This window comes from Apiospora aurea (genome assembly GCF_038362705.1).
Source record: "Apiospora aurea strain CBS 24483 chromosome Unknown utg000004l_segment0_segment0, whole genome shotgun sequence".
Taxonomy (NCBI): Eukaryota; Fungi; Ascomycota; class Sordariomycetes; order Amphisphaeriales; family Apiosporaceae; genus Apiospora; species Apiospora aurea.
This window is the reverse complement of record NW_027117391.1, coordinates 3,336,466-3,361,040: the sequence shown is the minus strand read 5'-3', so window position 1 is coordinate 3,361,040 and position 24,575 is coordinate 3,336,466. Positions and strand designations below refer to the sequence as shown.

Below are 24,575 nucleotides of genomic sequence, written 5' to 3'. Positions count from 1 at the left end.
TCCATGGTTCGTTACGAGCGTGCTAGGGTTGTCAGCTTGACAGACAACATCGGCTCCGTGTCTGTCGCCTATTGCGCGCTGGGGCCTGGCTTTGACGGTTGAACCCTGAGAGGCAAGCCACGGAGGAACATGGTGCCGGAATAGCCGTTCGTCGCTCGCTGTCTGAGTTGCGTCCATCTCCCGGGGATCACTGAGCGAGCAGAGACGGAGCGACGCGGGTTGAATCAGTTCGGTCGTAGGTAAGCTGTCGTATTTGTTCGTGCCTGCGTTGCGTTGTGTGGTGTGAATTGAGGATGATGATGAGGCTGACTTGCGAGTCACTGATTGGGCCCTAGTGCGGGATGATGCTCCCAGGAAGAAAAAATGTTTACACACCAAAGTCGCAGGTAGATCCTGGGCTTGCTGGCTAGCTGGGCAGGGGCCCTTGGGTCTGCTTGGGCGCAGTCAGCCTTCAATGTTCGGTGTTGGCTGCCAGGGCCCCAGCAGCCCAGGGCGTCAGGGCCCGACCAATCCCGTTGCGTCCGTCTGAGCCACCGCACGCCCAAAACGGCCGTTTGACGTTCACTTTTCTTTTTGTGCACCTTTCTTCAATGTGTTGTGTGCATGTGTGTGTGTGTGTGTGCATGTGTACGCGGTAGGTACTTATAGGTAGCTCGACGTAGCAATGCAGCCCACTGCTACTCTATGGCGTTATGGGTTGGTGTTATGCCCAGGCGCAGGTTAATGCCCTGGCTTCCCTCCCCCAAGAAAACAAGGAATAGCCGCGTCTAACACGTAAGGTAAACAGAAAAGGCGAGCATAGTGATTCCACTTGCACAAACCGCCCGACCCTAGCTGCCTAGGTTAGGTGCTAGGAAAGAGGAAAGTGGCCTGCTTGTGCACGTTCGATCCTGACTCCATGTATGTAGAAGCCAGAAGCTTGGGGAAAGTTGGCTCTGCTCCGTCCTCCTCCTCCCTCGATGGAACCTGCACTGCAGGTGGACATTGTGCTGCTGCTGAGAGAGTCTGTCCACCAGTCAGTCTGTCCAGAGTCTTCTCTTCCAATCTCGCTCTTTTTCATCCCCCCCCCACTGCTGTCCACCAAGCCATCAGCCTTACCAGAAAAGCTCATTACATTTTGCGGGTATCCAGCACGACGAATTGCTATTCTGAGTTACGAGCACGACATCCAGACTCGAGCGAAAGCTGGCTGGGCCGGAGGTATCAATGTACCTCCACATGATGTACCTGACGTATCTACTTGCCTCCCTGTACTCCCTGTACTCCCTGTACTCCCTGTACTCCCTGTACTCCCTGTACTCCCTGTACTCCCTGTACTCCCTGTAGGCCCCATCCTTTAGCCTGGCGCACCCTGACAAGCTATTGCATCTTGGGCAGTCCTGCTCGCTAACGAACCGTGCGTGTGTGCGGCTATGCATAGGTAGGTACAGGCCTACCTACCTGCGCTACGCCTACATATTCTTCCTGTCTCGATATAACCATCTGCCTTTCCCGAGCTTCCCATCTCACATCTATCCTCTCCCCTCCTCCTCCATCCCGAAAATAGATTGCTTGTCGTGCTCCGGCTGCGAGTTTGTGGTTTCGCTCAGCTTCCTCTTGTCTCGGTTCAGCCATTGTATATAAGTAGAGCTCTCGCGACCTTCATCATCGCAATCTCAACTCGATACCATTTCTCATCCGCGATCACTGGTGTTAGCAATCTTTCCCCAGTAGCTGCCCGCCTAAACATCGCCCTCTGCTCTTTGCCCTCCATTAGAGTATGAGGACAACCCACTGCCGTATCTAGTGCAGTATTCGAGTGTCTTGATTGATGAGTGCGTCGTCCATTCCACCCATCGACAGCAACACTTTCCACCCACCCGTCTCACAATGGGCCACAACAAGAGCTTTTCCGTCGTCGACGACGACTTCGAGTTCGACGAGGCATACTTCCGGACCTTTTACAAGCCGCTGTCGAACCTGCCTACTCCGCCGCTCTCCTCCCAGAACTCCTCCGCAACCCAAAGTCCTCGCATCGTGCCTGGCGATGCCGAGGTACTCAACTCAGACCTGCTAGGTAATTCAACTCGCCTCGCTACTACCTTCTCGAAGACCCGGACGACTGACCAGGCTTTCTGCTCTCTAGCTCCGGCAATCCATTTGACAAGGATGCTCCCGCCGGGACTTGCCCTGGAATCACCCTCGGTGGCCGTCGTGCACAACATCCTCACGCACGCCATGCTGCCCATGGATGCCATTGCCTTGGCGACCTGTATTCTGGACGCCCTCCCACGACGGTACCGCAATACTTGGCGGATGTCGTACCCCCGGTCGCGCCAGACTAGCCCGGCATCGAAGCGGCACACGATGCCCTCGGGCCCAATTCAGCCGCCAGCCCACTTCGATGCTGTGTTCCCCGAGGTGAACGTGCTGGCCGCCCTGATAATCGCCAACAAATTCATCGAGGACCTACATGAGCCCACCTCCTACTACGCCAACGAGTGGGGCCGCGACATGTGGTCGTGCGAGCAAATCAACGTCACGGAGCGTTGCATCATGGAGGCTCTGGAGTACCGCATCGTCCCGCTACTGGACGACCAATACATCAAGCAGGCGCGGCACGATATTGAGCTCGCCCGCCGGGAGCTTCTCGACGAGACAAGCGAGCTGGCCATGGAGGCCAGAGAGTACGAACTTTACAACAACCACTCGAGGCCCATGAGCTCCGGTGAGGCCGTCATCGGCCTGGGTCTTTCACTCACGCCTGCCGATACGCCAAAGACCGAGGTGCGCACGCCGGGCTCTCAGACATCAGAAGGCCTAGACCTAGCGACGCGCGAAGCGTTCGGCAAGTCGCCTCCGGTGCCTCACGATTACTTGCGTTTCCCAGCGGATGTGACGCCCCGGTCTTGAGCGGTTACAATACAAAGTCTGCAGGAGGGTGATAAAAAAGCGAATTGTCGACTGCCTGATTGGGTAGTCCTAATGCATAGCGACTTGGGTGCATGGCGTATTGGTTCGGTTCATGGCCTGGATCCATCCCAGGCCTTTCTTTTTTCAGCATTTGTTAATTTGGGAGGACCGTCGAATCCTCCCCTCTGCCTGGCTGCCAGGCAAACAGTGGAGTCATCGGTTAAAAGGGGGGCATGTATATGGATGGATGGACGAGGGACATGGAGTTCATTCTGAGCCAATTTCCTTGGTGCGTTTGGTGGAAAAATCGGTGTTTGCTGCTTTGACCATGGATGGGGCCGCTGGAAGTTCCGGACATCATCATCTCGTTATTGTTTCTGCTGCTTACTGCAACCACAATACCCATTAGTTACTTATGTTTACTGAATAATATGTTTTACTCGAGTCGATTTTGACTCGGGTGTGCAATTCATATCTTCCATGGTGATAGTAGTACCAATGAACATGCAGAACATCGAGCGAGGCCCAATGCAAGCCTGGGCAGAGGAAGAGGGGCATCCTGCATGGAAAGTAAGCGACTTGCGGGTTTCTATTCGTTTGCAGGGCTTCCCCGGATTCGAAGGCATACAGGCTGAATTTACCCCTGATGTCACGAAAACCTACTGGTCGCCGCGTGTCCTGCCAAAATAAGCTTCGTGCCTCTCCACGTTCTCCTTATCCCCCGAACCCTCTCATCTCACTCGCTAAGGGGTAAATTTTCCGTCGCCGGGGAGGGTGGCCGGGGTCCCAACCGCGCAATCTCTATTAATAGTGGCACGATCAGTTGGGAAAATGATGTGCATCTCGCGATCTCCTGAGACCCTAGAGGGCGTTGGACCGCTGGAGGAGCTGCTGCACTTCTGAATGGCCCGCCTTTCAATATGTAGCTATGGATGAGGGAGATAACTTGGGCCACGGGATGCTTGTTCTGAACATTCCATGCATGTCCCTGCATACTTACTTTCTATGTATGTACATATATACGTAACATTTTGACAAGCTTCTGTCCTTTTGTCTTTCGGCTACGCGGCATAGCCAGGAGCTTGAACATCCATCGGTGGCTTTGAGCTGATGGCGCGATCGTCGTCAGTTCCCTGCAGGCTGAGGTGCTGCAATTGTTGCCGTAGCTACCACCACCACCACTCTTACTTCCCCGGCATTTTCTTTTTCTTTATCTGAGGGCTTCGAAACTTAGATATATCATATGATTGCGCCGAGATGGTCTTAATAGCAGTTGTCAGGATCTGTAATCAGGGAAGTACCTATGACCATGCTGCTTCACCAGTGAAACCCCTACCATACAAAGCCAAGTTCGGACGACGGCTGGTTTATGATTCCGTTATTGAGATGACCAGCTTCTCCGTCGTATGCGGGCCGTTGGGAAGTATAAACCCCAGGTGAACCGAACTAAATCTCGCGCTTAACGAAGAGAGGATGGTTCGAATAATCGCGAGCGATCGACTTCAGCCAGACTGTAGCCCTATTGGCTTCATGGTGTATGGTGTGCCTCAGTATGTATGGCAGAGCGGATCGGGTATTCTGCATGCGGTTGGAATCGGCATGCGTAAGCGGTTGGTGTATGAATACTCCTTGGGGTATACTTTTGGCCAGTCATATACATCACATGTAGCTGCCTATGTATGGTCTAGAGTGACGAGGATGTTTTTATAATGGTGATATCGCAGGTTGCAGCTCCTCCCCAGCTATCGCCAGCAACCCCATTGGCAGTTCTTACGTCGACAGCCTACCTCGTTGTTTTTAATTCACTAATCAATGGAACTAACTGGGTGCTTCTGATTATATGAAGCCCATTGTCTGGGCTTTCGATCAACTGCTAATCGTTCCAAGTACATGGCAGGTATGGATCGGAGAATTTCCACAAGGCGCGTCTCACTGTCCAACGTACCTGGAGTGTAGACGGGGGAAACTGCAGTTCGCAATTACCCAAGTATGCAGTTACGCACAGCCATACCTCATAACCAGCCCTATCGACTCCTGAAAATCGTATGTAGATTTTGGTTTCTCCTGAATGCCCGTTTTGATTTCGATCTGGCGGGTTCATTAAGAGAGACATTGGAAGCCCCACGCCAGCTCGAATGCGGGGTGGAGCATGACAGGCTTATCGATTTCGACCTACTCCGCGATAGGCTTAGCGAGGGGCAGCCCAATCTTTCAAAAGTTCTTCACTCACCGAGCCGCGACGATATTTCGGAGTTGGGCGCGCCTCGGTACCAGACATCAGCGCATCTCAAGTCATAAAAACAAATCTCCATATCATTCAAGATGGCCAAGAAGAGAGCGAGAGAAGCCGACGGCACAACTGCCGATCCGGATAAGATGGTGCAGGACGGTGAGAGCTCGGACGACGAGGCAAGTCCCTTTTCACATTCATAGGCGGCGCCGCTCCTACGACCCCTCCGTACTAATTAATTCGGCAGGACTTTGATATTGTCAACGTCGACTTTGAATGGTTCAATTTCAATGCCGACATTGACTTTCACGGCAGCAAAGCGCTGCTGCGCCAGTTGCTCGATGTGGACTCTGCTCTGTTCGACATCTCCGGCCTGGCAGACTTGATCCTCTCACAGCCCACCATTGGCTCCACGGTCAAGACGGACGGCGAGGGGGCGATCCGTACGCCATGGTGACCGCGCTCAACCTTCATGAGCACCGCGAGAAGAAGCCCATGGCGAACCTCATCAGCTACCTCTCAGACAAGGCCAAGGCCACCTCGTCCCTCTCCTCGGTAGTGCCAGCCCTGCTGGCTGCGCCGGACAAGCACGTCGGCCTCGTGCTCTCGGAGCGGCTCATCAACATGCCCTCCGAGATCGCGCCGCCTATGTACAGCATGCTGATCGACGAGATCGAGGCCGCCGTCGAGGACAAGGAGCCGTACGAGTTCAGCCACTACCTCGTGCTGTCCAAGACGTACCAGGAGGTCGAGTCGACGCTCGACGTCGAGGAGCGCAAGAAGAAGAAGGGCAAGCAGGAGCCGGCCACCTTCTACTTCCACCCCGAGGACGAGGTGCTGCACAAGTACGCCGCCGCTCACGGTACCTACGCCTTCACCAACAATGACAACTCGGCCGCCGACAGCAAGCGCGCCTTCCAGGAGATGGGCGTCATGCCGAGCGGGCATATGATCTTGATCGAGGCTAGCAAGTTCGCCGACGCGGTGAAGGCTGTTGGCGACTACATCAACCCGCCGTCGTGAAGATAGATACCCCATAAAATCCAAGATATTGTGAAACCAGTTTTTATTTAGTTATTTCTCTTCCAAGAGTGGCGCCTGTTCCATCGCCCTCCGTAGTCTATTCATGCTCTGCTGACTTGATCCTTATGTCATCATCCCTTGTAGTATATCTAGTACTGTCTCACAACGTTGAATTGCCGTTTCTTTTTCTGGTGTAAACCTGCTGTAGTATGCACCCCCACGCTCACTTCTGCTCTAAACGTTGCATCAAGTAATCGACCTCAACCACTTTGGTCAGAGGGATAACGAAATCCTTGTACATGGACACCACCGCATCGACATTGATCTTGGTAAGGGGATCGCCGCCTGTTCCCTTGTCAGGAGCAGAGGGGTCGGTACCGTAGGCTTGCGCCTTCTTCCGGAGCCGCTCCAAGACCTGCTTCTCGACGGCGGCGTTGGTGATGGACTCGCCAATGCCGTCGCGGTCGCCGGCCTGGATGAAGCGGGTGTAGAGCTCCGGGTCGGACTGGAACTTGGACTCGGCCACGAACTTGCCGTAGTGGATGCGGCGCGAGATGGCCTGGAGGCAGGCGATGTCGGCCGTGGCCGTGGAGCCGTAGTTCTCGGCGGCCTCGCCGCGCTCGGTGCGGTGGGCGCAGACGCCCGGGAGGAACGACTCGATGTAGAAGCGCTTGATCTCGGCGTTGGCGTTGACGTCGTTGGGGTGCAGGACCTTGGGGTAGTCGATCGGCTTCAGGAGCGGCTTCTGCAGCGCCGCCGGGAAGAAGGGGTACTCGTCGGGGGCCTCGTAGCGGCGGATCAGCGACTGCAGTCGCTCCTGCTCCTGCAGGTACCAGTCCATGAAGCTGAGCTTCGGGTGCTCGGCATCGTCGCTGTCGTGCGCGTGGCCGATCGGGATCGCGCCCGGCTCGTAGATGGTGCGGTTCAAGGGGAACTGCACCCGCTCAATCAGGTGGAAGATGATGGTGTCCTCCAGGCGACTGCATTGTGCATTTGAAGACTAAACGTTAGCCCTTTCTGGTCCATATTCGAGAGGAGTTTCTTGGATATGGTAGGTACGCACATAAGCTGGAAGCGGATGACGGCCAGATCCAAGGCCTTGGAGGGGTCGGACAGATCCACTACGGTATCCATGGTGTGTGCAGCGATTCTGAAGGCGAGGTGCGGAAACTGAGTTCAATATTGCACTGACGCGGTGAAAGAGAGGGCGTGCCTCGTCTGATGGTGGGCAAAGTTTCCTGTTGGTTGTGTGAAGCTTCTGGGCTCCGAGTCGGCGTCGTCCAGAGGGGGATTGAGCCGAGTCAAGTTCAAGCAAACATTGTCGTCTGCGGTGTAATGCGATATCGCCAGCTTCAAACGTTGTGGCACATAACTACACTGTGTAAGTGCAAATTACTTATGCGATTCTGTGTCTCTGTTTCCTATCATTTCTCAATGTTCCAATAGTTCAAGGGCCGTGGTCAATTCAGAACATCCGGCTGCAGGTTGCGTACAGAGTCTACATCATATCCAGGCTCAGACCCATGGGGTAACAAAGACGGCCGACAGTACATTCATCATTGGGTAAAAAGCTTGTGATTTCTCGCGAAACCCTTCTGCGTCCATTGACGACTACTGAACGACTAATAGTACTTGGCCAACTGGTCCGATATAGCCCACCATATATCTGTGTCAAGATGTGTACATACGTGTATGTAGGCAGCCAGCCCTCTGGCCCCTCCACTGAATGGTTAATACCTCAATACGCTGGCAGTGGATTGCACACTGTCGAGATTTTTCGTTCTTTCTTTCTGTCGTTCGTGTTATTCAACCAATTGGTTCGTCACAGGCCGATGTCCGGCTTTGCAGTTGCAGAGCTCACCTCTTTACAGCGTCCTTAGCCCCCCCATCATCCCTGGCCCAAAAGGTCCAATGACGAATGGCGGCAGGGCACGCACCTTCAGTCAGCAAGCAGAATGTCGCAAGCTTGCAGGTCGCTCCCCAATTATAGTGAAGTGGCCGTCCTAGCAGCAGCCTTGTATTTTTAGCGGACTGGATTATTTTAGGCTGCACGAGCCATCCGATGGCACGCCAGCAGCCCAGTCCAGCTAGAGAGCTCTATTCCCAGCCGACTATGCCTTCTTTTCGTGGCTCCATCAAATTATTATCGTGATAAGTGTTCAATGTTTTTGAGCCCATTCCCCTCCACGCTTCTCAATTGCCCAACAGCACCCCGTTAGCTACCGACCTGCTGCTTGTCCAATCGCTCAAGTATCGGCCCGGTCTTAGCTGTCGTATGGATGATAAAGATTTCGACAATGCTTTTCGTGATGAAGCCTCCATGGGCGACGGCTCAATCCTCTCGGTAGGTCCTTGCTCGCGTGCTGCCCAATGCTGTGCTGCCCCCTCTGTATCTATCTACACCCGGCTAATCCAAGTCCCAGACTCGAGGAATAGAGACCTTTACTCGCAAAATCACTACCACTGCTGGCCACCTGGTCGGGCCCTTATCTAACGATTCGGCCAATGGCAATCACTACCAAAGCGCCATGGCCGAGGTACACAAGCAGATGAAGAGACCCGGCATCCAGCGGAGTATGTTCTCCATGGCGAAGACCACTCCGACCGACCTGGTCCGCTCCAAACTCTCTACTACGGAGATCCAGTCCCGCGCGCTCTCCTACCTCTCCGACGACTTGTTACGACAAATACCCGACGAGGACAATACCTATTCATTATTCCAAGGCTTCCAAGCAAGCTTTCCTGAACTGTCCGAGGATGGCAAGAGGCATCGGAGGCGGGTCTCTAGAGGCCGCAAGATGATTGAGGAGCAGCCGCATGCGCCGGACAGCCCGCAACACCTGCACAAGCTGAAGAAGGAGAGGGCTTCCTTCCTCCACGAGCTGGAGATGCTTGGAGTCCGCAAGAACATGGCCAGCAGCGAGATTCGCGAGATCGACAACAAGATTGCTAACCTTGCGGGCATGCGCAAGATCATCTTGGATCGGTTGGCCGGGTTGGAGCAAGAGGAAGCCTTACTTGAACACGATAGTAGGCTTCCCCATGTCTCTTTTTACAGTACTGCTTTTGCTAACAAACGTAGTTATCGACATGGAGGGCCACATCGAGGACGCCCAAATGTTGGTCGACGAGGCCGAGGGAGATAGCAAGGGAATTGACGCCTACCAAGGACGACGAGGATGATATGGTCACCGACGAGGACGCGGACGAATTCATGTCCAAGTCCGTCTACGAGAAGATCCCCTCCGCCAACAGCACGCCTTCACGGCCGAAAAGGCACAAGACTATCCGGCGAAAGTCGATGCCCATTTTGCATGAGCATTTTGAGCCGGGCACGGCAATCCGCGAGATCAAGGCCCATACGGATCAGATTACAGCACTCGATTTTGATGTCCCCTTTGGCACAATGGTGTCCTCGGGTATGGATGATCAGGTCAAGGTTTGGGATCTTAATGCCGGACGTTGTATAGGATTACTCGAAGGGCACACGGCGTCCGTCCGAGCCCTCCAGGTTGAGGACAACATCCTCGCTACCGGTGGCAGGGATGCGACCATTCGGTTATGGGACCTTAGTAAGGCGCATTACGACCCTCAAGGAAGCTACGAAGAAGATGAAGACGGTCTTGCATTCGAGAATAAGGATGACCAGCCCGTGGACCCACCTGCCGGAAGCATGTCTGATTGCCCCTTGTTCTCCCTGGAAGCACACGTCGACGAGGTCACGGCTCTTCATTTCCGAGGAGACGTGCTCGTGTCAGGCTCTGCCGACAAGACGCTGCGCCACTGGGATCTGAACAAAGGCCGTTGTGTCCAGACTTTGGACGTCATGTGGGCGGCTGCACAGGCATCGCAATCCTTGGGCTCCAGCGAAGGTGGCTGGAGATCAACGAGCAGGTCGAGTTCAGCAGCTGCCGACTTCGTGGGCGCCATCCAGGTCTTTGAGACTGCCCTTGCCTGTGGAACCGCTGATGGTATGGTACGATTATGGGATTTGCGGAGTGGCCAAGTACACCGAAGTTTAGTCGGCCATACCGGACCAGTAACCTGCCTTCAGTTTGATGATATGCATCTGGTCACAGGCAGTCTGGACCGCAGTGTTCGGGTAAGTTTAAAGCCAGATGATTACGACAAAGCTTCGTTCGAGAGGTTTGCTAACGTGACTACAGATATGGGATCTCCGAACTGGTTCCATTTTCGACGCTTATGCCTATGATCACCCCGTTACGAGCATGATGTTTGACGACAGACGAATTGTGTGCGCCGCCCAGGAGGACGTTGTCAAGGTATACGACAAGCTTGAATCCCGACAGTGGGAGTGCGGCGCTGGCATTACGCAAGCAGAGGAGAACAAGACGCCGGCCATCGTCGAGCATGTGCGCATTAAGGATGGATACATGGTCGAAGGACGCCAGGATGGTATTGTCGGCGTCTGGACCTGCTAGCGACGTGCTCATGTACCACCATGTAGATATTAAAAGAGATGATGATATGCATGCATACCTACTGTTACATACCTCGTTCAGCTACATCATTATTGTAGGTAGTATCTGTGTATGGAGACAGATTCATACAGGCCGTAGTTCCCATCCAGGTTCACCGCCAAGTCGTTCGTCTTGCGCCGATGGCGCATATGACCCTTTTCGTCTCCTTATACCCCGCCCTGGCTTGCACATTTCTTCTTGCAGAAGGAATTGGTGGTGCCACTGGGTACTTTCATGCATAGTTCGGACTTAAGGACCAAAAGGCCCCCGGATTGGTTTCCCCCTCTTTGTCTCTGGGCATCACATCACATATGCATCTTATTAATCAGCAATGCCAGATATTTGGCGTCGAGCCAATGGAGAAGCTCGGGATCCGTCTTTATGTCCACTCCGCGATGTCTTATTTCCTAATGCCGATGAGATCATAGATGCTTCTATCATACGTAGTCGCTCAAGTCCCCTTTGCCGGCCCTGTGCCCACTTACGTAGTAGTACCCGTCTTCCGTATGCAGTAGTGAGGAGCGCAGTGAAGCGGGATGTGCGGACGGGGGCCGGCCTTGAAGAAACCGAGGGGTGTTCCACCCCCATTGTCAGGATTCGGATAAAATGGAAGAATGAGAGGCTCTCTTGACATCGGAAGTGGAGGAATATATGCCTATAAAAGACTATCGAATCCCCCCATTGTCTGCCGCTTGGGACTGTGCATGCTCTTCAAGTTAACCACATCGTGACATCGACCAATATATTGAGTACCTGCACTTGACTACTTCAGCTTATTTAGCGACTGATTGTCTTGGAGGACGACTATACTGCATTGCAAACCCAAAGGTAGAGGTGAGTGACCTGATCCTCGTGTGACTGCACCACGCGTTCAATGCCCCCAGCAGCACCATATTGTACGAGCCTCGTGGCTGGAAGTCATTTACTCTTCATGACTGGAGCTTGAGGCTCCAATGGCGAGCGTCTTCTTTCGAACGATTCTTCTGCAGAGCGTGTATCCCAATCGGGTCTCATGAAGCTTTTGCGATAAATGGCGTTATTGTCATAAGTTGTTGAAGAGCCACGAGGAGAAGGATCGCTGCCTTGGAAATATCAGCATCCCCAAGAAGCACAATGCCCCCCTCGTACGCCTGCTCCTTCCTTCGTCAAACGGGGCCGGCGTAACGTTGCTAACCGCTTCCGGGGCAGTCACACGCGGCGCTCCGTATTTTGGCCGGGAAACAGCAAGTGCCCTCCGTTGCTAAAACCAACTACCAGCTACATCCGTTCCGCTGGACAGTCGCTTCCAGTCTTTTCTTGATCAGCATTTTAACCTGCAATCATGGCTCCTCTACCCATGGCTCCTCAGCCCAAGAGCCCTTTGGGGCGCTATCGCCTCCTTTCGCCCACGGCCTCGGTCCGAGTCAGCCCGCTCTGCCTGGGCGCCATGAACTTTGGCGAGGCATGGAAGGATTTCATGGGTGCTTGCGACAAGCAGACGGTTGAGCAGATCTGTAAGTAACTCTTTAGAGGTATCTTTGGAGACCGGTGCCTCGGGCTCCATCGGATCACGGCGTGTGATCTTTCCAGCCGGGTAACCCAATAAGAAAACTTGCACTGTCTGACAGGCTTGGCATCATGGGACCGAAACGGGATGGGCTTCGCTCTCACGGTTTACTGACATGCTGGTGTCACAGTGGATTTCTTCTATTCCCAGGGAGGCAACTTCATCGACACTGCCAACAACTATCAGGCCGAGGAATCCGAGACGTGGCTTGGCGAGTGGATGAAGAAGCGCGGAAACCGAGAGCAGATGGTCATCGCCACCAAGTACACCACCTGCTTCCGAGCCGGCCGCGGCGATAGCGAGATCCTGGCCAACTTCACCGGCAACGGCACCAAAAGTCTGCACACTTCGGTCAACGCCAGCTTGCGCAAGCTCCAGACTGACTACGTCGACCTTGTGAGTCTCCAGGAAGAGTACAGAGTCTCAGCTCACGTACAAATCGGGGTGCTAATATGAGATATATAGCTTTACGTCCACTGGTGGGACTACAGCACCTCGATCCCCGAGCTGATGCAGGCATTGAACACGCTCGTATCCCAGGGCAAGGTCTTGTACCTGGGCATCAGCGACAGCCCCGCTTGGGTTGTCTCCAAGGCTAACCAGTACGCCCGTGATCACGGCCTTCGCCAATTCAGCGTCTATCAGGGCCAGTGGTCCGCGGCTAACCGCGACTTCGAGCGCGAAATTATCCCCATGTGTCGCGAGGAAGGCATGGGCCTGGCCCCCTGGGGCGCGCTGGGCGGCGGCAAGTTCAAGACGGAGCAGCAGCGCGAGCAGCGCAAGCAGGGGAGCCCAGGGCCGAGCCGCCGAACCTTCCGAGAAGGATCTCAAGGTCAGTCAGGCTCTCGAGGCCGTCGCCAAGCGCAAGAACACCATCATCACGTCGGTCGCCCAGGCATACGTCATGGCCAAGACGCCCAACGTGTTCCCGATCATCGGCGGTAGAACTATCGAGCATCTCAAGGGCAACATCGAGGCCCTGACCCTGGCGCTCTCCGACGAGGACATTGAGGAGATTGAGAGTGCGGTTCCGTTCGAGCATGGCTTCCCCAACAGCTTCCTCTGGAGCAACAAGACCCCCAAGAACCCAGCTGATGTCTGGTTGCTCAACATGGGTGGCCACTTTGACTACGTTCCGGCCCAGCAGGTACGTGTCTCCCCAAGACTTGATATGCGATTGATCATAGGGACCAGAGCATAAGCTGACCAAACCTTGACAGCCCATCACACCTTCCGCTAGAGGCGAGTAGAGCCGCCGCTCTCGTTGGCCACGATGGCTCTGGTGGTCTCCGAATAGACGACGGTACTGAGCACTTCGTGTGATTGGAGACGAAATCATGGAGTCTGGGTGGCGGGGTGTCTCTCACAGATAAGGAACCGGAACATGTGGGTTGCGTTGGGTTTTCATCGCAAGCATTGGGATTGGATGCTTTCAACACACAGGGTGGTGGAATCTGGGAAACGAAGTTTGGAAGCAGACAACAGTTGGCTTAAAAACGGCGACTGGTATCATTAAGGAAATAGTTCTATGGCTCGATTCACCTCGAGAATTGATAGTTGATGACCGAATCTCTTACACGATACCTGCTTCCCATTGCTGCAGAATGTGTCGGGTCTCCTACATCTAAAGGATATATCTTCCCACTTGCATATGTGTGTACACCAATGAATTAGGTATTCAAGCTGTCAACTGACAGGAGAGTTCGTCAAAACGTGATGTGCTCGTCAGTTATTTCAAACAGTGATGGGTTCAATATCCATATTGTAGTCTCCTCGAGGAAGGAAGTGGTCAAACTTGCAAGCCCGAAACGGAAGCCACGGCCGGCTGCAACTTGCACTCGCACTTGCACCTGCCCTTGAGCACATCGTGCCTTCCGTATTAGAGCCATTGAACGCACTTTTTAATTTACATTTCAAAATGGAACATGAAAGTGTGACTGTAGAGAAGGATGCATTCCATGACTTCAACGCTCTTTGTAGTTGCAACAATTTCACGCATCGCATCCTCATGCGCCTCAAGCCTTCTGGCCACAACCACCACTCTTTTCTCATCTTCGGCTGCTAGCCGCCAGCGGGCTTTTGCGGCGGGTACAGTCTTGATTGGAGTGTGACATGTTCGAAGGCCACGCTGGCTGGCACAATGTCGAATTCTCCTCCGCGGCGCCTGCAACGAGTACTCTCTATAAACAGCTCCCGGGACCCCATCTCTACTGCTCTTCCGGATTCACAAACACAGCCACTTCCACAAGCAAACAGGGGTCGTAGACGCACCAGACTGCACAGGGCAACTACGCAGATCTACTCCCAGCATCAGGAAGACAATGCCACTAGAGCTGGCCTGGACAGAGCTGACACTGCTCCTTCCGTTCGTGCTAACTCTAGTATGCGAAGAGCTCGGAGCTTGACAACAAGCCGTGGAGGATCTCAACGATCAAGGTAAATTGCCATCCTCATTATAATTCGCACTGGGGCCACCGGCATTACAGGGTTTGGCTCTCTCTCTCTCTCTGTCGAGAAGCATATTTCTGACTGTCACAGAACTCCTGGAACACTGCATGAAGAACATGACCCTAGAAACATATTTCCGGAACTCGAGACTGGAATCGACTCCGATAGGTCCAGCCTTGTAGACCTCAGAGCCATACCAAATACAGCGTGGCAACGTTCTACACAACCGCCGCAACCAGTGCAGTCTCTGTTCCATCCCGATACCCCGAGTGGACGCACACAGCGAAGAGACACACCACTTTCGCAAGCAACGCAGATCCCAGAGACCCCCGCTCTCAGCGTCCTGTATCCCGTGGCCGTGGAAGACCCATCACGCCAAGATCCCAATCCAGAGCCAGGAGCCGCTCAAGACGAACAATATTGGGGGAGCTGCCAACAACGAATACAGCAAACCAGAAGGCGCATAGAACCGAGTCCGTACGCGTGCTCAAGGGTGGCTTTATCATCAAAACGCCATCAACCGAACAGTACAAGTATCCGAAGGCCAGCAGCCAGCCAGAACCCTTATGGCGTGCAGGAGACGGCTTCTCAAAGGAGGAGGCAGCCACGGACTTCTTATTCTATGCCACGGGCAAACACAAGCGCAAGAGATCATCGACGCTGCCGCGTATGGGAAAGCTGGCTACGGGGACTGATGAGACAGAGAGCCCGAGTGTTCGTCAGTCAAGTAAAAGGTCTCGAGGAATTGGCATTTACGAGAACCTCGAGCTCCTCAGGGGTGAGCAGAAGGAAGCCTGGCCAACAAAAGCGGATTTTGAAGACTGCACCTTGCCGACCAGACCCAAGAGAGATTTGAGAACAACCCAGCACGATCAAGCCGAAATCACGATCCCGGCAACGTTCAGACCCCAACGTGAGCGGTCGGCGGATAGCCGAAGTACTATGAAGTATGTTCCACGGCCAAAGAAAGGAGCTCTAGACTTTGCCAATTTCCGAGATTTGGAAATTGTGAAATCCACCTTTCCCGAAGATAACTTGCTGTCGCAAATCCGAATACCCCGATACGACTCAGAATCAGGAGACGACGGAGGCGAAGAGGAAGATGAAGATGACGAGCGCAGAACGGAGGAGGGCTCACAGGCGGATAGTGACTGTGAAGAGTATGCTACTCCATATGCCTCTACTAGAACTTCGAGTCCGTCAGGAGCCTACTGGGATAAACGTGGCAACCACATTTTCCCCGCCGACGAGGTATACGAAGAGTACGACGAATTTGAGGAAGACGAGGACGATATGAGAGACGACGAAAATGCAAGAACATGAAGATGGAGAACGCCAAAAATGGAATCACACTTCATCATTAATTGTGCAGGCGAAGAATTTTATCGCCATATCATCAATGAGCTCAGTCGGTCGGAGTTCATGCATTGCAATGTTTTGGCGGCCATACTAGCATGGGAAACATCACAAAGCTACCAGGTAGATAGAGATTCTGTGTCAAGTAGTTATCATCATAGAACTCATTTTAGTAGTTGTCCCAGCACGTGTCATGTGAGTTGCCACCTATGTATACAAAGGCAGGTATGATATTCGCCTGCCAAATAACGCCGATTCGCCCACGCCAATTCTATGACCACTTTCGACACGACGACGGGACCTGTGGTACCGTTTCCTCAGAAGGGCCCAGTTTCTTATCTTGGGGGAGCATCTGGCCAGAGTAAACACCTGCAAAGGCATTGCCTTTGGGATTTTGGCAGTATTGACATAGATGGATGCTGTACCAAATAGCACACCATCATCTCACACTGTTCCCTTCTGGTATAACCAAGTTGCCTGGTCTGCCCATTACCAATTTCTCTGCGATCCCGATCCGACTAGAGTCTCTCCTTCGGGTTTACTTGGCGCCCTTACCCTTAGCTTCGTTCTCGCCAAGCTCCCGAATGACGATCTTGGTGCAGCCCTCGCCGCTGTAGTCCTCCATGCCCGTCTCGAAGCCGGGGCAGACAGCGACAGCAAGGAAGCGGCCGTCGGCGCTGAAGGCGACGGCAGCGACTGAGTCGGCGAACTTCTGGTAGACCTTCATGCGGCGCTTGGCCTCGGCATCCCAGAGGGCGACGGTGGCGTCGCCGCCAGCGCTCGCAAAGGTGTTGCCGTGGACCGGGTGGAAGGCGAGGGCGTTGACAGGGTAGACGACGTCGGTGGTGCCGGCGGCGGCGGTGTTATCGGTCTGCCGGTGGCACTTGAAGGCGTACTTGCGGGCCTGGGACTCGGCGCTGGCGTCGAACCACTCGACGGCGACGCGGCCCTCGATGGAGGAGGTGGCGTAGCCGCCGTCCGACGGCATGGCGGCGACCGCGCGCGTCAGGAACTTGAGCGAGCTCTCGCGCTGCTGCCACGGCGGGGGCGCGCTGCCGGTCTGGGACTCGAGGGCGCCGGCCAGCGTCGCGAGGTCGTAGATGTGCACGAGGCGCGACGTCATGGCCACGATCACCTTGGACGGCGACGCGGCCATGGCGTGCGGCTTGCCGGGTAGCGTCACGGTGAGCGGCGTTAAGGACGGGTTCGACGGGTTGTGGATGTGGAGGGTGCTGTCCCAGGACGCGGAGATGAGGAGGGCTGTTTGTGACACAACGATTGTTAATTCCTCTTTCTTTCATTTGTTCGTTCGGTCTGTAACCAGAGTGAATCTCCCAGTTGTTCTGCGAGCATGGGAGGTGATGTAACAGTGCCGGGGGCCTTCACTTACAATGCGCTTTGCTATAGACCACCCTCCGCACCGGCGCGGTGTGCTTGCTCACAGGCGTCTGCTCGCCGCTCTCGAGGTCGACCCGCCTGACTTCCCAGTCCATGCCCGCCGTGAAGGCCTCGTTGTCGTCGGCGCCGAAGCACACGTCCATGACGGGCGCCCGGTGCTCGTACGTCTTGAGCAGGGTGCCGTGGCTGACGCCGCCCTCTGCGTCGCCGTTCTCGGACGTGGTGTGTGTGTCGTACAGGTAGACGTTCTTGTCCCAGGACGAGACCAGCAGGCGCGTCGGCGCATCGGGCGCAAAGACTAGCGAGGAAATGGCATCGTTCGGCGGTTGCGCGAGCTCGAATTGTGTTGCTGGGAAAAGGCAATTAAGTCAGCATTGCGGCGCATGGAAATGGGCGGGTTGGAATTGGATACGTACTGGGCGCCATGGTTGAGTGAGGCAATGTGCGTCGGCGATGTTGCTATTGTCGGAGCTGGGATCCAAAGTTGCGATTTGGAGCTCCTGCTGTTATGTGTCGGCGACGGTTGCTATGGGTGGAATGGGACGGTGCTTGCTGCAATGGAGTCGTCGCCGATAAACAATCAATTGAGAGAGCTCCCTATTTCTGCTGAGTAACACCGCCTAAATGTGGCAGGCGTCGCTTCCAGAAGCTCTGGTCGGGCCATGGAGCCATGGAGCCATGGAGGGGCAGGCCTGGACGGCCGGAGAGCTCCAGGCGAGGGGCATTTATTTGATCAATCAATTCCACTCCCTCTTGATGAATCAATTGGTCTCGTCGCATACCTCATACTCTGCGAGGTTGAATTAACTACTACATACTTTCTACATTAATCGGTTAATCCCAGACTCCAGTTCTTTTTCTGGCTTTTTCGACCCCGAACTACTCCAAGTGTTGTTCGCAGTGCTTCTTCGACATGCCTTTCGCGCAGCTCCTGGTCGGCAGCCCCGGCGCGGGCAAGAGCACCTATTGCGATGGCAGTGAGTGATAGCCCCCGAGCTCGTTTCCCATGCCCGCCCAAATCTCTAACACAATCACGAACAGTGCACCAGTTTATGAGCGCTATAGGCAGGGAATGCTCTGTTGTTAACCTCGATCCCGCCAACGACAAGACCAACTACCCCTGTGCTTTGGACATACGCGACTTGGTCACCCTGGAAGAGATCATGGCAGACGACCAACTGGGCCCGAACGGTGGCGTTCTCTACGCCTTTGAAGAGCTCGAACACAACATGGAGTGGCTAGAAAATGGCCTCAAGGAATTAGGCGATTCATATGTACTATTCGACTGCCCCGGACAAGTCGAGCTATACACCCATCACAACTCGCTACGGAATATCTTCTTCAAGCTTCAGAAGCTGGGCTATAGGGTAGGCGCTCACCCCTCGACTTCTGTCTCCCACTCAGATGCGATGCTAATCCCAAGCAGCTGGTTGTAGTGCACCTTTCCGATTCCTTCTGCTTGACCCAGCCGTCGCTCTACATCTCCAACCTCCTTCTTACCCTTCGCGCCATGCTCCAGATGGATCTCCCCCACATCAACGTACTGACCAAGATCGACAAACTCTCCTCGTACGACCCTTTACCCTTCAACCTCGACTACTACACTGAAGTGCAGGACCTCAACTATCTCCTCCCCTCGCTCGAAGATGAAGCTCCAGGATTGCGCAGTGAAAAGTTCGCCAGGCTGAACTCAGCTGTCGCCGAGCTGATCGAGAACTTTGCGCTTGTCCATTTCGAGGTTCTGGCGGTTGAGAACAAGAAGAGTATGATGCAACTCCTTCGCGTCATAGATCGTGCTGGCGGCTATGTCTTCGGGGGTGCCGAAGGCGCCAATGATACCGTATGGCAGATCGCGATGCGTAACAAGTCGTCCATGATGGAAGCCCTTGACATTCAGGAGCGTTGGATCGATTCGAAGGAAGCCTATGACGCGGCCGAGAAGGAGGAGGACGAAGAGCAAGCTAAGAGGTTGGGACATGCCGATCCTTCTGGGGCGGGAGCAACTACGCCCGAGTTGATTCCTGACGACGATGATGACCCATACGACGGATTGCCACCGCCCACGGGTGACAGTGGAATTAAGATCGTTAGATCCAATAGAACGTGATACCCCTCAGTTTCAATCATCACTGATGTCGACCATATCTTCATCGCCCGAATCATCTTCGACATTCAACGGCGTAGGCATGACTGCTGCTGCCTGTCGCGTCCGCTTCGCCTGACCGAACATGGCTTCAAGCGCTGCCTTGTCCTTCTCGCCCGCCTGGTCTTTGACGGCAAACATCAGATTGCGGGCGTGCCGTATGGCAGCCTCCTCGACTTTGCGAATAGTGCCACTGACATGGACGACGCGGAATGTGCAAGGCTTGCCATCCCTAACCGGCACGTGGTCCATGAAGGTTAATGCTGTCCACAACATGCGATACTGCGCTCTTGTGATGCGCAATATGAAAGTGGATGTTGCGTTTGACAAGTATTTGACTGGCGATAAGTTAGCTAATGCTGCTGGGACGAAGACAGCTCCGTAGGGCAAGACCAACCTTGAAGACCACCACCTTCAAGCGCACCCGAGCCAAAGTCACCGAAAGTGTCGCCCACCTCGGCGCGGATCCCCCCTGAGCAGCGCCTGCGGTGTCAGCTTGTCGGTTGTCGGCTGGTTAATGACGACTACATCTGGGACTCCTGGCTTGACACCGATCTCACTGGGATACAGAATGTTCACCAGGAGGTAGCGCTCCTTGATGCGGACCATAGCGGGGGGGGATGTCGCGCGTTGCTTGAAGTGCAACCTGAGAATGATTCCGGAAGACTAGGTTCGAATGACTAGAGTTGGTGGAATAAATCCTATCACGGCAGTATCCCGACGACTCAATAAGCTGCAAACGAGTGAGTATATGTGTGGGTGTTGTCTCTTAACTTTGAAGTGAGGCATGAGAATTGGTGGACGATTGGAAGAAATTATGGGGCCGAATTGAACGGTTGGCACTGCTGCGGCTTGGTGCTATCTTATCGCTAGCCATCCTTGCTTGAGCTTCTGTAACCTAGTGAGGATCGATCGAAACAGCTTCCACAGGCCTGGTCGTGTAACAAGTCCGTCTCTTCCCCACGGCATAATGGTGAAGACAAACGCAAAAGGCAATCCTGCTGGGAGGTCCATATTAAACAGATTCACAAGGAAAATAGACAGGGATAGAGGAAATACACAATCAAGTTGAGCCAGACTTCTCCATGGCACAACTTGCCCGGGCCAAGTCAGGTTGCGTTGCTGTTGCGTCTTCTGGAAGCTTACGGTGAAGACCCCACCTCCGATCGGCAGCACCCCTCCTATCGTCGATTACACATCCCATGCTGCATGTCCTTAACCAAACTGCCCAGTACTTGCGTTGGTGCTCCATCAAGTTGTCATTTGCACGTCTGCTGGCGGTTCATCTTGCTTCCTATCTTTTTCCTGGTTCACGATTCTAGTCTGTAGAATCCCTGTCGGCCAAAGAGGAGCAGTGACGTCGGGGACCCGGGATTATCAAGATGTCGGGATCATCGCCACCCCTCAGGGTAGCTCTTCTGATCGTCTCGACCACTGCGGCCAAAGACCCCAGCACGGATGCTTCGGGAGCCGTCCTGAAGGATGTGATAGAGCAGGAAGGGGGCAGCCGGTGGCAGCTCATCGACACCAAGATCGTCCCCGATGTCGTGGCACAGATCCAGCGCCAGATCATGCTGTGGGCCGACGTCGCCGTGCCCGAGGGCGTCAATCTGATCCTGACCACCGGTGGTACGGGATTCGCGGTGGCTGACCACACGCCCGAGGTACGTACTGAACGCTGCACATCCTGATGATAGAGAAGGGAGTATACTAGATAGCAGTAACGAACTAATTCATACAGGCTGTGTCGGCGTTGCTTCACAAGCAAGCTCCCGGCATTGTTCATGGCATGCTTGCTGCTTCTTTGAGTGTCACACCATGTAAGTAGCCATTTTCTTTCTCTCGGCAGCTCCATCACTTGTGTACAGCCCTGAATTAATACACTATGGAAGTTGCCATGATGTCAAGGCCTGTCGCAGGAGTCAGGAACAAGTCGGTCATCATCACCCTTCCCGGGTCACCCAAAGGAGCAAAGGAGAACCTACAGGCCGTCCTCAAGACATTGCCTCACGCCTGTCTCCAAGCCGCTGGCCAGGACTCGAGAAGTCTACATGCTGGCGGCATGACGAAACTTGAGGCCGATGCGGGTATAAGCTCTTCTGGCGGCGGCACAGGGCATCCACACTCCCACGGGAGTGGCCACAGCCATTCGCATAACCATGGGCATGATCATGCACACGGTCATCCACATGGTGGACACGGGCACGGCAATGGTGCCCTCGTCAGGCACACGGCCCCGAGTGCCAACCCGATGTCAAATGACCCGACGTTAGGGCCGAGCCGGAGGAATCGAGAGTCGCCATATCCCATGCTGGCGGTAGACGAAGCCCTGAGCCAAATCAAGGAGCAGACGCCCGCACCGGAGGTCGTGGCGACCAAGGTCAACAGGGACCTTCCGGGCTCCGTCTTGGCCGAGGACGTGAAAGCCAAGGCGAACGTTCCGGCCTTCCGGGCGAGCATTGTGGATGGCTATGCGGTGGTGGTGCCCAAAGACGGCAACATGAAGGGCGTGTTCCCCGTCGTGTCCGTATCGCACGCAGCGCCGGGCGAAGCCAAGGAGCTGAAGGAGGGCGAGATCGCCAGGATCACCACGGGCGCACCACTACCACCGGGCGCTACGTCCGTCATCATGGTGGAGGACACGGTGCTGAAGACCCTGACGGACGACGGCAAAGAAGAAAAGGAGGTGGAGATCCTCGCCGACAACGTCCAGGAGGGCGAGAACATCCGCGAGGTCGGCAGCGATATCAAGGCCGACTCCCTGATCCTGCAAAAGGGCGAGCAGATCTCGGCCGTCGGCGGCGAGATCGGCCTCCTGGCGGGCGTGGGCGTGGGCGAGGTACGGACCTACCGCCGCCCCGTCGTCGGCGTCCTCTCGACCGGCGACGAGATCGTCGAGCACGACCGGCCCGACGCGCTGCGCCTGGGCGAGGTGCGCGACACCAACCGCGTGACCCTGATGGTCGCGGCGCGGGAGTGGGGCTACGAAGTCCTCGACCTCGGCATCGCGGCCGACCAGTCCGGATCCCTGGAAGAGACGCTCCGCGGGGCGCTCCGCCAGGTCGATTTAGTCATCACGACGGGCGGCGTGTCCATGGGCGAGCTCGACCTGCTCAAGCCCACCATCGAGCGGTCCCTAGGCGGCACCATCCACTTCGGCCGCGTCGCCATGAAGCCCGGCAAGCCGACCACGTTCGCGACGGTGCCCGTCAAGACCAACGAAGGCGACCGGGTCCGCAAGGTCGTCTTCTCCCTGCCCGGCAACCCGGCCTCGGCTCTCGTCACCTTCCACCTCTTCGTGCTGCCGGCGCTGCACCAGATGTCGGGCGTCTCGCCCGCGGGGCTGACCGAAGTCCCCGTCACGCTGACGCACGACTTCGGCCTCGACAAGCGGCGGCCTGAGTACCACCGTGCCGTCGTCACGGTCGGTAAAGAGGGCGCGCTCTTGGCGTCGAGTACGGGCGGGCAGAGGAGTTCCAACGTGGGGTCTCTTAGGGGGGCGAATGCGCTGTTGTGCCTACCGGCTGGGGACGTGCCGAAGAAGAAGGGAGAGAAAGTGCGGGCGCTCTTGATGGGCGGCGTTCGGAGCGACTAAAAAATATGTACATAATATCATGAAATGTTCATTATTTGACTTGCGCGCAATTTTCGAATGGATACACTGGGCGCCGTCACTACAGCGTGTGATATGAACGTGATACTTGGTACTATGTCTGCTACTGTAGCTGCAAACATGAAAGTAACAGAAGTTTGCCCGGACTCTTTTACAGCCATGACCGAGGATTGCCAGCTGAACGATTCGTTATACCTGCCCAAGTACATACGTTGCTTTACATGTATAAGCAGGCCAAAGGATGGACGTTTATGACCCGCCCACCTATCCGCTAACACAAACCCGCAAATCGCCCAGCAGATACGGCGACACGAGCGTCGCCTGTCTCCCGACCTTGACGAGCGCCGGCTCGCGCTCCAGCCTCTCAATCTGCCGGCGCCACGCGCCGACCTTGTCCGCCCACCGCTCCGCCCGCGCCTCCCCGGGCAGCAGCATCTGCAGGCCCTCGAGGCCCTGGCAGACCATGACGTTCTCCCACAGCCGCTGGCGCCAGGTGTTCTCGTAGGCCGCGTCGCCCGGGGTCCCGGACTCGTTGTGGGCGTGGTCCGCGGGCACGTACAGCCAGTGCGGCTTCCAGCCGTCCCGGAATTCGGCGCAGCCGGCGACCTGCGTCCGCATCTCGGCCAGGCGGGGGCGGAAACGGCTGCTGTCGATGGTCCAGGTCAGGGCGAGGTTGTGGTTGGGCCCGTTGTAGTCGTTGTTCTTGTAGGGCCCCGTGGGGTAGACCATGCGGCGCGCGTCGGGCGGGGTGGTGATGCGCGTCTTTTGCGGGTCGTACTCGCCGTGGAGGTGACAGGCGAAGTCCGGGACGCCGTACTTGACGTACTCGATGCGGGTCTCGGGCGCTAGAGGACGGTGGTCTTTGTGAGCGTCCGGGTCCAGCACGGCGTCCAGGTCCGGCCCGAACAGCTCGCCGTAGATGGCGAGGTGGAACAGCGTCTCCGACGGCGCCGAGTCGATGGTGTAGGCGTCGTCGGCGCCGCCATTCCAAAAGTCCGGGATGGCGTACCACTGCTCGCCGACGCACTTGTCGATGATGTCGGTGACGGGGTTCATGAGGGAGAAGCGCAGCGCGTGCAGCTCGCGGATGCGCGCCAGGGTCAGACCACAGTCTGCTTCGCCGGTGGCCAGCTCGAGCAGGCCGTCGAGCCCCTCCCGGAAGCAGAGCGCCAGCCGCTGCTCGTTGGCCGCGGACCGGCGGGCCCAGTGGCCCAGCTCTCGGGCCACTGCGGTGACGAGGTAGTGTGGCGAAGGGCGGAAGAAGACGCGCGTCTGGGCCGCGGCCAGGCGCAGGATGGTGCTTGGCCGGGCGGCGTCCATGGCGTGGCGCAGGGCCCGGCAGGCGGAACCGGCGCTTAGGAGATCCTCGATGGTGTGCAGGTGGTCGGGCAGCAGCGCCAGAAGCTCGGGCGGGAGCGACAGGAGAGACACTGGAGCCATGTTTG

General features: G+C 55.6%; 11 protein-coding genes across 11 annotated transcripts; 7 read left to right on the top strand and 4 right to left on the bottom strand.

Annotated features, from left to right (window-relative positions):
* Positions 1-1,869: 1,869 nt before the first annotated feature.
* On the top strand, positions 1,870-2,892 carry PG986_005843 (uncharacterized protein; the record flags this gene model as incomplete). Its single annotated transcript, XM_066842065.1, has 2 exons — positions 1,870-2,056; positions 2,126-2,892. The coding sequence occupies 2 exons, from the start codon at positions 1,870-1,872 to the stop codon at positions 2,890-2,892; spliced, it is 954 nt and encodes a 317-aa protein (XP_066701927.1).
* Positions 2,893-5,214: 2,322 nt separating this feature from the next.
* PG986_005842 (uncharacterized protein) lies at positions 5,215-6,145 on the top strand (the record flags this gene model as incomplete). The annotated part of the gene is made up of 3 exons (XM_066842064.1): positions 5,215-5,301; positions 5,370-5,537; positions 5,600-6,145. The coding sequence occupies 3 exons, from the start codon at positions 5,215-5,217 to the stop codon at positions 6,143-6,145; spliced, it is 801 nt and encodes a 266-aa protein (XP_066701926.1).
* A 223-nt stretch (positions 6,146-6,368) lies between these two features.
* Positions 6,369-7,279, bottom strand: PG986_005841 (chorismate mutase; the record flags this gene model as incomplete). The annotated part of the gene is made up of 2 exons (XM_066842063.1): positions 6,369-7,125; positions 7,209-7,279. The coding sequence occupies 2 exons, from the start codon at positions 7,277-7,279 to the stop codon at positions 6,369-6,371; spliced, it is 828 nt and encodes a 275-aa protein (XP_066701925.1).
* Positions 7,280-8,465: 1,186 nt separating this feature from the next.
* PG986_005840 (Mitochondrial division protein 1) lies at positions 8,466-10,587 on the top strand (the record flags this gene model as incomplete). Its single annotated transcript, XM_066842062.1, has 4 exons — positions 8,466-8,489; positions 8,569-9,189; positions 9,228-10,247; positions 10,312-10,587. The coding sequence occupies 4 exons, from the start codon at positions 8,466-8,468 to the stop codon at positions 10,585-10,587; spliced, it is 1,941 nt and encodes a 646-aa protein (XP_066701924.1).
* Positions 10,588-11,947: 1,360 nt separating this feature from the next.
* PG986_005839 (oxidoreductase) lies at positions 11,948-13,495 on the top strand (the record flags this gene model as incomplete). The annotated part of the gene is made up of 5 exons (XM_066842061.1): positions 11,948-12,119; positions 12,303-12,568; positions 12,638-12,921; positions 12,959-13,319; positions 13,415-13,495. 5 exons carry the CDS (start codon positions 11,948-11,950, stop codon positions 13,493-13,495), a joined length of 1,164 nt encoding a protein of 387 aa, XP_066701923.1.
* Positions 13,496-14,312: 817 nt separating this feature from the next.
* Positions 14,313-15,943, top strand: PG986_005838 (uncharacterized protein; the record flags this gene model as incomplete). Its single annotated transcript, XM_066842060.1, has 2 exons — positions 14,313-14,608; positions 14,827-15,943. The coding sequence occupies 2 exons, from the start codon at positions 14,313-14,315 to the stop codon at positions 15,941-15,943; spliced, it is 1,413 nt and encodes a 470-aa protein (XP_066701922.1).
* Positions 15,944-16,514: 571 nt separating this feature from the next.
* PG986_005837 (mitotic checkpoint protein bub3 protein) lies at positions 16,515-17,800 on the bottom strand (the record flags this gene model as incomplete). The annotated part of the gene is made up of 3 exons (XM_066842059.1): positions 16,515-17,236; positions 17,367-17,723; positions 17,791-17,800. The coding sequence occupies 3 exons, from the start codon at positions 17,798-17,800 to the stop codon at positions 16,515-16,517; spliced, it is 1,089 nt and encodes a 362-aa protein (XP_066701921.1).
* Positions 17,801-18,287: 487 nt separating this feature from the next.
* On the top strand, positions 18,288-19,481 carry PG986_005836 (uncharacterized protein; the record flags this gene model as incomplete). Its single annotated transcript, XM_066842058.1, has 3 exons — positions 18,288-18,351; positions 18,416-18,741; positions 18,801-19,481. The coding sequence occupies 3 exons, from the start codon at positions 18,288-18,290 to the stop codon at positions 19,479-19,481; spliced, it is 1,071 nt and encodes a 356-aa protein (XP_066701920.1).
* A 12-nt stretch (positions 19,482-19,493) lies between these two features.
* PG986_005835 (rpp14 family protein) lies at positions 19,494-20,126 on the bottom strand (the record flags this gene model as incomplete). Its single annotated transcript, XM_066842057.1, has 2 exons — positions 19,494-19,855; positions 19,973-20,126. 2 exons carry the CDS (start codon positions 20,124-20,126, stop codon positions 19,494-19,496), a joined length of 516 nt encoding a protein of 171 aa, XP_066701919.1.
* Positions 20,127-20,899: 773 nt separating this feature from the next.
* Positions 20,900-23,112, top strand: PG986_005834 (uncharacterized protein; the record flags this gene model as incomplete). The annotated part of the gene is made up of 3 exons (XM_066842056.1): positions 20,900-21,181; positions 21,259-21,337; positions 21,410-23,112. 3 exons carry the CDS (start codon positions 20,900-20,902, stop codon positions 23,110-23,112), a joined length of 2,064 nt encoding a protein of 687 aa, XP_066701918.1.
* A 282-nt stretch (positions 23,113-23,394) lies between these two features.
* PG986_005833 (uncharacterized protein) lies at positions 23,395-24,570 on the bottom strand (the record flags this gene model as incomplete). The annotated part of the gene is made up of 1 exon (XM_066842055.1): positions 23,395-24,570. One exon carries the CDS (start codon positions 24,568-24,570, stop codon positions 23,395-23,397), a length of 1,176 nt encoding a protein of 391 aa, XP_066701917.1.
* Positions 24,571-24,575: the final 5 nt, after the last annotated feature.